The sequence below is a fragment of the Garra rufa genome, chromosome 13, assembly GCF_049309525.1.
Source record: "Garra rufa chromosome 13, GarRuf1.0, whole genome shotgun sequence".
NCBI lineage: Eukaryota > Metazoa > Chordata > Actinopteri > Cypriniformes > Cyprinidae > Garra > Garra rufa.
In genome coordinates this window covers 214,692-226,374 of record NC_133373.1, presented here as the reverse complement: position 1 = coordinate 226,374, position 11,683 = coordinate 214,692, and the positions used below count along the sequence as shown (strand labels likewise).

The window sequence follows — 11,683 nt, the reverse complement described above, 5'->3', positions numbered from 1 at the left end:
AGAAAAAAGGAACCATAGTTTCAGAAATTGTAAGCAACTGTGAAACACTGTAATAGCAAACAAAAAGAAATCCATTTCAGCAGTGGTTTTGCCAACCATTCTAGACGATGGACCTTCTGAATGTCTTTTGTCATGTCCCTTACTGTACACAGAACACAAGAAACTTTAATATCTGCTGTAAATAATATGAAGTACAAACTTGTGGAACATCACTTAAATGTGGAAACTGTATCAACAGTAATTGCATTATCTCTAAGTTGAACAGTGGGGTGTTTGCTCTAATGTAAAGAAAAAACTAGTTTGGTTTACTAGATGAAAAATGCTGGTCTTATAGTAGCAATTAAATTGTTCTCTTTTTTTCTCAGAACTCCATCTGCAGAACATGCACACAAGATGCAAAGCTTTATCTGCACAGTAAATGTACACACAAACATCAGATGATTAGCCTAAAACACACCGATTTGACAAACCTTGAAACTGTCTTTTCCTTGTTCAGTGTGCAGCGGGTTTATCATTGGACACAAATACAGTATATACAGGCTGATCATCTTCACAGTGACTGAAGTTAATCAACACTGAGCTCTGAATCTCTGCAGTTATTGGGAAACAGTGTTGAATCGTTCGAAACTGAAGTGATCAGCAGATTTTTCACTTTAATGTCAACCTGAAGCCGGAAGAACAACCCTTGTTAAATAAAATCCAAGAGAGAAAAACTCCAGCAAAGGAGACAGTGTTTTATTTCTTGTTTTATTTTTATTTTTATTATTTTTTTTTTTTTACAAATAACTTATCTATTACAAAGACAGTTTTCCCAGCTAAGATCAAAAACAATGAATATCCAAATGATTTTCTCCCTTTTTTCTCGTAAAACCCATAAACACATGACAAACAGATCTGATTATTTCTTTGGTTTTAGTGGAACTAGCACAGAGAGTAATTATTCTGGAGTCAAAAATAGTCTGATCTCGGAAACGGAGAGCAAACTGGATAAACGTTCTCCGCAGCAAAGTTATTTTTGGCCTGGATACCAGAAACCAGCATTTGGAAATTGTGTATTTATTGGTTTTATAAATAACAATCTCATTCAACGTTTCAATGCATTAGCATTCTCCTAAGGATGGATGACAACACATTTGTTTTTTTGTTTTTCTGAAATAAAGTTTAGTTCAATAAACGAATAAAGTTACAAAACTGTAACTTTATTACAGTTTTTTTAATAATAAAGTTTAAATTCTGTAACATCTGTAAGTTAAGGCACTGTGCATATCGCCACATCCCATGATCCGTAACAGAGAACCACATAAAGACCGAAGGCACACGGTGCGACATTTGGCTCGGAGACACGAGGACTCCTGCGCTTTGGCAATTTACGAAACCTGAACCGTAGAAGCTAGCGGCGAGTACTCCGTGTGCGAAAGCCCTCGCGAACACTCATCCGCCGACAGGAGCACGCCCGCACGCGAGCCTCTCCTCTCGAACCCACGCCGATAATCGGAAAAAGCTTCGTCGATGCATAGCAAAGAAACATTCCTTTCGTGGCACAAAGGTATAGATTCTCCGAATAGTACACCTACATTCCAGTTGTCACACAGGAAAGCGTCTGTTATCTGAGGGCTTTATGGATTTCCTGTGAAGTCCTTTGACTGCTCCGAGGTCAAGTACCTTGTTAATAAAATCTAGATCTCTTTTTCAGTTCAGTTTTGCTGCGTCTGCAGCTCGTACGCTGAACGGAGCGCTCGACAAAGAGCCTTTCTCTTTTTTTTCTCGTCACTCGCGGTCGCGCGCCGTTCTAGCATCCCTTTGAGCTCTCGCGGTGGGAAACCGCACTCATCCGAGAGAAACAAACAAAAACGACGACAGAAATAAATGAAGTCTATAAAGCTATACTTACAGGAAATACATGTGAATTCTTGAGAAAGAAAAGCTCTAAAACTATGTACAGTAAAATCTGTGTGGCGGAGACTCCTCTGTAAACTGTACATCTAAAACATGCAGGTTTTTTTTCCTTTTTCTTTTTCGCATTTCATTGACCAAACAACAACAAAAAAAGTGAGTTTTAGCAGATTCCGCCCACGATCCTTTGGGAACAGCATCGATAAGGCAGTCGCGATCGGTTCACGAGGCACACGCCGGCATCCAAAGCCACACCTGTAAACGAGTGCGGACGTAATCGACGAGTTCATATCACCGGCAACACCGAGCGGCTTGATCTCCCACACACACACTCCACACAGAAACACACATTCTGTACAGAGACAAAAGAGCTGTAAACATCATCCAGTCTTCAGTGGACATCACAAGACAGACAAACGTACATGACACTGTGGGGCAGAGAGGAAGCTTTACAGAAAACCTCCAGCGGACGTGTCCGAGATCTGCCGGCGGAGGCCGTCCGTGCGAACGTCAGGTGTGTGTGGCTCAGAAATGCCGTGGAAATTCACACTCTTCACAGCGGTTGAGGGCAGGGTGGTTGAGGAAGGTGCAGGCGGTGCAGCTCCACTGAACGCCGTCGTCCTCCTCGGGCTCCGACACGACCCTGGCGCTCCTGCCGCCCTCTGAAACGAAACACACGAGAGCCTTGGTCAGAGCCTGAGTCGAGCACAGTCGGGAGGAAAGAGAGGAGACGGGTCCGAGAGCAGAGACCCACCCGCGGGAGGAAGAGGAGGAGGAACGGGAGGAAGAGACGGGTCTCTCTTTAACTTGGAGCTCACATTGATTTTACGCCCTCTCCTGTCGAGAGAACCCGTGTGATCCGCACCTGACGGACGCCGCAGATCGGAAACAGAAAGACAGGGACAGAGGAAGAAGCGGACGAAATGCAGACACAGTCAAATAAAGCTGTAGGTGTTTCGTGAAAAAAGCAGGAGGTTTCAGTGACGGAACATGACATTGAGGCGCCAAGACCGCATCGAAAGTGAGATTAAACTGACCTGGTTTTGCAAGAACTTTCGGAGGTTTAGGAGGTACAGGACCCAGGAATCCAAGGTTGTCGTAAAAGTTGTGAATTGCAATGGGATTGAAGTCTGGTCCTAAACGTCAGAAGAACAAGCGGTCAAAACATTTGCATCGAGCACAAGACCAGCTGTTAGCATTTTAACAATTACAATGCATGCATCTCGCTGAAGCAAACAAGTTTAACATTACAAGCTGATCAATACTGATGAATGGACGCAGCAAAGCCCTGAGCCGTGATCCACACTCTTATGAAAACTTTCTTTTTAATGAGTCCGTCAAAAAGATTCACTCACAAGACTGAAGTTTGAATCAGTCTCATTGTTCAGATTTGACAACCAATGAAATCGGTGAATGAAAAAACTGATACATTTATTAAAAAAGAAAAGAAGAATGTAACTAAAATCATTATAGATACATGCATCATCACGTTCCCATTAGTGACTGCACTCAAACTGAAGCTCTTAACCTAACTCTAACCTAATTGACCAACTAAACATAACTTGCTCTGTTTTAATTCAGGAAACATTTTGGCACCCATTTTTTCACCTGTAATGCCACACACACTTTATTGTCACATTTAAAAAAAACCTGTAGTAGGATGGTCATTTCCTGTACAGCTGCCGCAAAAGCAAGCCGCTCAGGTGCAAGCCATCTATAGACGAGGAAAAGCCACTCACCTCGTGTCTGAAGGAGGTCAATTTCTTTGGTTAAACAATCAATATCGATCTGTAGAAGTCTATTCTTACACCTCAATTGCTGCATCTCCTCGATCTGGAAATAAATATAGATAAATATGTGCAGATTTCAGTAATATATGATGTAACTTGTATATCTAAGACCAAACTAATGACGCCGACGTACTTGTACTTGAGTATCTGACTGAAGTGTGCACTAGATTACTGACATCTAGATCAGTGGTTCTCAAACGTTTTACAGCGGTGTACCCCTGGAGCATTTAACATTCTTCTGAGTACCCCCACAGTCTTTAAGGCATAAAATTTCACCCTTTAAATTGATTTACACGTGAATTTTTACTTTTTACAGAGGTATCTTTTATGTCATATTCTTATTAATATGTGACCCTGGAGCACAAAACCAGTCTGAAGTAGCGCAGGTATATTTGTATCAATAGCCAAAAATACATTGCATGGGTCAAAATTATAGATTTTTCTTTTGTGCCAAAAATCATTAGGATATCAAGTAAAGATTGTGTTCCATGAATGTATTTTGTAAATTTCCTACTGTAAATATCAAAACTTTATTTTATTAATAATTATACGCATTGCTAATAACTTAACTTTAAAGATGATTTTCTAAATATTTTGTTATTTTTTTTGCACCCTCAGATTCCAGATTTCTAAATAGTTGTATCTCAGCCAAATATTGTCCTGTCCTAACAAACCATACATCAATGGAAATGGTGGAATACACCATTTCAGACTATGTATAAATCTCATTTTAAAAAAGAATTATGACTGGTTGTGTGGTCCAAGGTCACAAAAAAGCAATTAATAATGCCAAAATTAAGTGATTAGATGTATAGCTAATATCGCCAGTAGGTGGCGGCAGTCACTGTCTTAATGAGTGAGGCGTCGAGTCTTTCATTCATTCAGTAAGGAAGCAAACGGCTGTAGTTCACTGACTCTCCGAATCCTTCAAAGCTGCAGATTTCTTCATTAAGGAAACACCGCGATTGCTTGGAGACAAACACCGGTTCTGTTGCGGATTTCATTGCTAGCAGTGGTGTAGTGGTGCCTTTAGAAGTGGGTATACGCTTCATTCACCTGCTTCTTTTTATTTGTAAGGTGTTGTTTTTGTTATATACTGATTTAAATCAGTAATCGATAATAATTATAACTTTACCATTACTTTACTTTGCGCACCCTTCCTGACACGCTCTGGCGTATGAACAAGGCTGGGCTGCGAGACACGGAGCTGGAGCTGGAGCAATCAAACATATTCAAAGCAAGCCGCGCCACGGTCCTGACCGCATCATCACTGTCTTTACAGAGTGTTTTTAGCGAATATTTGCATTTATTCACACATGACTGGATGTGGTGGACTGTGGTGATTTTGGCTAATGCATCAGAAGGATTGAAGTGGATATGTGCAAAGCCGCCTGATAAAGAAGTGGACTCCACTACACCACTGGTTGCAACTATTGATTTGGTGAAAATATTACAAACAATATTGTGTTTAAAATGTAGGCAACATTTTAAATGTAAAATACCCACTAAATGTTACCTTTTTGTTGAACTGTTATATAAAATCAACATTTGCAATTGTTTGGATATTCAGAGAAAACGGCGTTCTTGCTCGTATTTTAAACATGAGAAATAACTCGCACAGGGCACGTTTCTGTATCGAAGAGAGTTTCTTAAATCGATCTTTATGTACAGTCTGTCAATATTTGTTCTTTGCTATTAAGTGCTACAAATATACTTTAAAGACACAATGAACAGCGGCGCGATTTTCTAAAGCAACATACTCTGGTATCCTATTATACTCTGCGCTGCTGGTGTGGATACAGTCAGTTTCGACCGCAAGAGATGAAGTAATTTGATGTCGTCTGATTTGATCATTTGGTTTGATTTACAGCACTCCCATGTTCCTGTTTGATAATAAAAGCGGCATTTTGCTTGTCAGAAATATAAGCTCGGTTTTAATGTGTTACTTTAAATTGGGGTAGAATTAAATAAATGGCAAAGCTCAGCATTTTGTTCGCGTACCCCTTTCCGTCACCTCACGCCCCGTTTGAGAACCACTGATCTAGATAAATGCATGCTGAGGCAACTTACAACAAAAAAAATGTTGTCAGGGCAAAAAGGTTCAAATTGTATTCCTAAAAGAAAGATGATTGTGTTAGCGAACGTGAGAAATGAAGCGGTGCATTGACGTACAGACGGTATCTGACAGACTGAGTTGGAGCGCTGCAGTCGTCTTCTTGTGAGGTCATTCTCCATCTCGTTGACTTCCTCTTTCAGCTTCTCCAGCTTTCTCTTCTTCTGCTCTAATTCGTGCCACAATCGCTCCATTCGTGCTCTCTGATGCACTAGCAAAGCTGAAAAATCACATGAACCACTGTCAGATACGTGTAGAATTAAACTAAACACACACTAAACTTCAGATTCACTGGCTTTTACTAGCATGGGACTATTATTACAGGGTTAAAGTAAATAAAAATCCTGAGCCTGAACTTTTTTTGGGGGTTGGTGGACGTTCTCGAGCGCACTCATTCAATCCCACAACGCACCGCGAAAACGAGTGTGCAACCGATTGTCACTACTGGATCCGCACCTTTACACCGCGCATGTGCAGAAACACAGGTTTTGCTTTACAAATTTAATAATAAATATAATAAAAACTTTAAAACGTGTTCATGACTGTGTTATCGATTTTTACATTTACTTTATTTTATTTATTTATTTATTTATTTTCTACTTCCTGTCTGAAGTACGACGAAACAATTGATGGTTTATAAAACATAAAATAATATCAAAATAATATATAATAATGTTGTTATAAAACTAACAATGTAATGTGTTTGTGACACTACCCGACCTGTAATAATCGAAATAATTATTTGCCCGGCGATTCCAAAGACTTAATATATATATAAAAAAAAATATAGAAAAAAATAAAGTAAATGTAAAAATCGATAACACAGTCATGAACACGTTTTAAAGCTTTTATTTTATTTATTATTAAATTTGTAAAGCAAAACCTGCGTTTCTGCACATGCGCGGTGCAAATCGTGTAAAGGTACGGATCCAGTAGTGACACCGATGAACACCCAACAGCTAGAGATTACCCATAATGCACTGTGAGAGTCGCCGGCGATTGAATTCGCGATCCGCGTCTCACCAGAAGCTGAATCATCCATCCGTTCATTTTACAATGCGCTCGTCCACTGCGTAATACAGCGTACAACAGGTACAAGTTCGTTGTGAATTGATTCTTAAATTGTTTAACTAGGGTTTATACATAATTTCCGTGACAGAGTTCGGAGTTAGTTAAAGCTGCGTTCCTCTCATATGATTGGTAGGTGAAATAAATTGGCTCGAGAATATTAAACCGTATGCGCAGGCTCTAAAATATATATATTTTTCCCTAACGGCCGCACGCCGGAGATCCAGCACGGTGCCGGAATACTTTAAGCCCTGTTATTACCTGGGGCTGTTTTTACAGGCTGTTTTACAGAGGTAAAATACACTATAATATTTACTGGCACATGAACATGCAGACCAGAAAAAGAAAAACGACTGAGATGGTCGATTTGGACAGAATTAAAATGACCTAGAAGTTCTGGCAATTATTACATTACCCCACCTCCGTATAAAACTAATCTCATCAGAATAGGACTTTACACACTCACAAACGTGTCCAAATACATATAAAACACACACACACACACACACACACACACACACACACACACACACACACACACACACACACACACACACACACACACCAACCATTAACAGCTTACACAGTGTGTAATGATCTAGTGATGCCAGAACATATATAAGCATTGAGGGGTCTTTAAAGTTTCTGTGCTCACGCAGGAATTATGAGCCTGAAAACAAGAACAACAACTCTAAACTTGGTACTTCAACAGACCAATATGAAAACTAGAAGCTAAATATCATATAGGAGCTTCTGAAATAAATGAAAATCAAGTGTAACTGGGCAACTGTTATGCCTGCGTTATACTTTCCGTGTGTGCGGTTCAGACGCGTAAAATAACAGCACAGATGTGGACTATTGGTATTTATACTATTGAAAGTGTATACTGGTGGTCCGCACTTGAACAGTAAACAAACAACTGAGATATTACACATCTGGCTGTCTTTATATTGTTTTATTGACGGATTGTAGAGGTGCGGGGAGCAATGGACTTCTTCACACAGTCTACACACGAGCAGTTGGTGGTTTTGTAGCCTATTGTCACTATTACTGTCATATCCACACAGAGCCTCCGTATACACCCTCCGATGATGATCTTTACATCAAGAACCACAGCGGACTCGCGCACACGGAAAGTATAACACAGGCTTTGAGTTAGGTGTCATATGGGCAAATGTGTCTATATAAGGCAAACACAACACTGTTCATTACATTTCACACTCACACACACACACACACACACACACACACACACACACACACACACACACACTCACACACACTCACACACACACACACACACACACACACACTCACACACACACACACACACACACACTCACACTCACACTCACACACACACACACACACACACACACACACACACACACACACACACACACACACACACACACACACACACACACACACACACACACACACACACACACACACACACACACACACACACACACACACACACACACACACACACACACACACACACACACACACACACACACACACACACACACACACACACACACACACACACACACACTCACACTCACACACACACACACACACACACACACACACACACACACACACACACACACACACGAGCTTGGCTTTCATCTCCAGCCCGAAGTTAACAACAGAGTATGTCTGGGTTCTCAGTTTTTTAAGGTTTTACAACAAACATTAAATACACAGAGTGCCTTACACTACATATGCTGTTTTCTATATGGTTGAGAACATCTCTGACATTATTCTCTGACATTATTCTCAATATTGGCTAATATTAATATGACAGATAAAGAGGTCAAGGCAGACGTAAGATTATTTGCTGTCACAGATAATAACACTATTAGCAGATCAAATGGAAAATGTAAGAATATCATACAAAAGATAATCAAATAATGCATTAAATCCTATGTAAGGCATTGTAAAACACAATTAGCAAAGGATGAACGTACCTTGCGTGTACGCGGCGTCGTCGGCCCCCACGCTGAGTCTGCGAGGCTCCGAGCTTTTGTCCCGGTGAGGCGAGAGCGGGTCAGACTGGTAGAGCGGATCCGGTTCGGTGTAATGGTGGTCTCCCGGTAGACTGAGCAGGTTTGTCGGCTCGAACGTCGGCGACACCACTCCGGGAGACACGGCCGGAGGTTTATTGGGGGAGACAGTGATTTTAAAGGTGTATTTGGTGTTGGGCTGCGTCACCACCACGCGAGGAGAAGTGGCCGTGCCTCCGGCTCCAACCGAGGGACGGGATTTGGGCGGGTGGTGGTGTATGTACGCGGGGCCCATGCTCACCTGGCTTCCTAAAGCCCGCAGGCCAGAGGAACCCTGGAGCGCGGGATTGGCCGAGATGTAGACCGTCGGCGGGTTCCTTCCCCCTCCGTCGTCGGCCGACGCGTTCGCAGAAATGTAGAACTTGGGCTGCGAGCGAGGAGCGTTGGGAACGATGGCGCATTCGTCCGACGGGGCGGTGGCGGCGGGCGGAGACGCGGAGATGTACACCGTGGGCTGGCTGCGACTCAGCCCGGCGCCTCCGATAGAGATCGGGTTGGAGGAACCCGTGCCGGCGGCCAGCGAAGACGACGACGGACAGGACGAAGACGTGGAGCTACAGGCGGGTCGCGGGGCGGAGCCGGAGCGCAGGAGCGTAGCAGTGGCCGCGCTCGAACCTCCGGACACTCTCTGCGGAGACTCCAGCTTTATCTCGATCTGATTCTTCCGCGGCCCGGTCGAGATGTTCTGGATGTTGTACTGGCTGAAGGAGGCGGCGGACGAGGACGAGGAAGGCGACGGCGAAGAAGAGGAGGCCTGCGAGGCCACTGCCGAGGGAATGGAGGGAGCCTGGGTGTTGGTGGGCGAGCTGATGGGCATGTAGACGTGAGAGGTCTGGTGCTGGCCGCCGCTCCAGGAGCTCTGGGACGCCGCGGGGTGGCTGATCTGATAGATCTGCTGGGCCGGCTGGGAGGTGGGACTGTACTGAGCTCGGCCCTGCACCTGTCGCGTCGAGCCCGGCTGGGTCACGTACGGGCGAATGTAGATGGAGTTTGGACTGTTCAGACCCGACTGAGGCCCTCCGTGAATGTGCAGGGAGGTAGGCGTATTGCGGCCGGTGTTCGGCGCCAGCGTCACCGTGATCGGGTTGAAGCGCGGGGTCGGAGGCGGCCCGTGACCTTTGCCCCCGACCTGGTAGAGGCCGAGGTGCTGAGGAGGCTGAGGCTTGCGCGTGGACTCCATGGCGGTGAACGCGCTGAGGCTCGTGGGCGTGTGTGTCGGCACAGACGGCGTTTCGGGCTGGTAGAACTCGGAGAGCGGAGACGGCACGTTTAAAGGCCCATCGTTCACACCGGGGGTGACGGTCCTGCTGCCGTTCATCCTCACTACATCGCGCTGCACGGCACCATGGGTATTCTGAGAGACGCCGAGGTTAAGTTGGGTCATGTGATTGCGAAGATCTGTCAAACTCTGGCTGCCTTCGCTATACAGGAAACCAGGACTCACCTTAGTCAGGTACTCGCAACAAGCAGCTAAATTGTTCTTATTCTGGGGAAAAAAAGAGAGAGACACGTCCGTCAGCTTCAGAAACGCCGATAAATACACCTTGGTGTATATAAATACCTTTTAAAACATCATAAATGCATAACATCATGGTATAATTTGTACCTCACCTGCAGGACACACTCAGACACCACGTCCTCTGGAACTTCTGGAAACTTTTGCCGCAGGTGGTGCAGAACCTGGTTGTCAATCTGCTGGTTTCCCTGTGCCATTCGTCTACTGCCAAAACAGAACGGACTTGACCACAGCACTCGCTCACACACACTATCTTAGCATCTTCTGCATTAAAGAGAGAGAAGGGGAGAAAAACAAAAGCACATTTGTGAGAATGACATGGGACAGATAAATAATCAATCTGTGCGTTTCCCTGCCGTTTTATCAACTCTCGCCACTATTTACAAATTATTAATTAGAGATTACAAATGTCTTTAAGAACATACATTATACTCTCTTTCATTTACTGAAATTCCAGAAAAATGTGATGCAAGCACGGAATTTTGTGCTTTCTCACTCTATCATGAATTAAAAATGACTGCCATTAATATAAAAACAATGGAAAAAGCATGATTGTTTTAAAGAGAATTTCTGAAGACACTCTGTATTCTATTGGTCATTCCAACCAGATGATCCCGCCCCAAACTCACACTACTGGCCGAACTGGGCTGGTCTAGAAAATCTAATTATCTAATTAAAACCACACAGATACAAAAAAGTTTCAAAACGATACTGCAAATGTTACTAAAGTAAACGTACGGAATCAGACTTCTGTAGTTCACATTGATGCCTATGGCTGTGCATTTCTTCATTAATCAGAGGCAGTATGACGGGCAAGTGTGACAGCAGAGGATATCTGTGCTGATTCTAGAGCAGAGACTCTTGCAACAGAAATGTTTTTAGCAGCTGTTAAAATATGACTCTGTGCTCGTGGCCAACCAAGCCAAGTCACACGACATAATGAAGAGACATGATTGGTTTATATCATACCACTCCATTCAGTGTATAGCGCTCAGTTACTTTATATCGTCAGCCAGTGATGAAGATGAAATGTAGTCTTTCTAGTTGATATATACAGTGTTCCTATTTATTAGCTATACTGTGGCGGCCCGGTTTAAAAAAAGAAAAGAAAATATTTGTAAACTTCTCATAACAAAAATACTGTGATATTATTGTATGTGTATCTGTTGCGCTGCATGACGCATGTTTCCAGCTTCTCAGAGCAGTTCAGCTGCAGCAAACTCTGCAT

The 11,683-nt window shown here is 43.2% G+C and overlaps 1 protein-coding gene across 3 annotated transcripts in view; it reads right to left on the bottom strand.

The window, feature by feature from the left end:
* Positions 1 to 719: 719 nt before the first annotated feature.
* Positions 720 to 11,683, bottom strand: part of tab2 (TGF-beta activated kinase 1 (MAP3K7) binding protein 2) — a 29,853-nt gene continuing 18,889 nt past the window's right edge. Inside the window, exons 2-8 of one of the 3 annotated variants that reach the window (XM_073853082.1) lie at positions 10,551 to 10,719; positions 8,844 to 10,425; positions 5,856 to 6,016; positions 3,633 to 3,726; positions 2,931 to 3,029; positions 2,648 to 2,758; positions 720 to 2,555 (exon numbers count right to left, since the gene is read on the bottom strand). In XM_073853082.1, the coding sequence (XP_073709183.1) occupies positions 2,419 to 2,555; positions 2,648 to 2,758; positions 2,931 to 3,029; positions 3,633 to 3,726; positions 5,856 to 6,016; positions 8,844 to 10,425; positions 10,551 to 10,652 (2,286 nt within the window). In that variant the 5' untranslated portion in view covers positions 10,653 to 10,719 and the 3' untranslated portion in view covers positions 720 to 2,418. Of the gene's footprint in view, positions 2,556 to 2,647; positions 2,759 to 2,930; positions 3,030 to 3,632; positions 3,727 to 5,855; positions 6,017 to 8,843; positions 10,426 to 10,545; positions 10,720 to 11,683 lie in introns of those variants that run through there. The other 2 variants (XM_073853084.1, XM_073853083.1) reach the window with 2 other exon arrangements.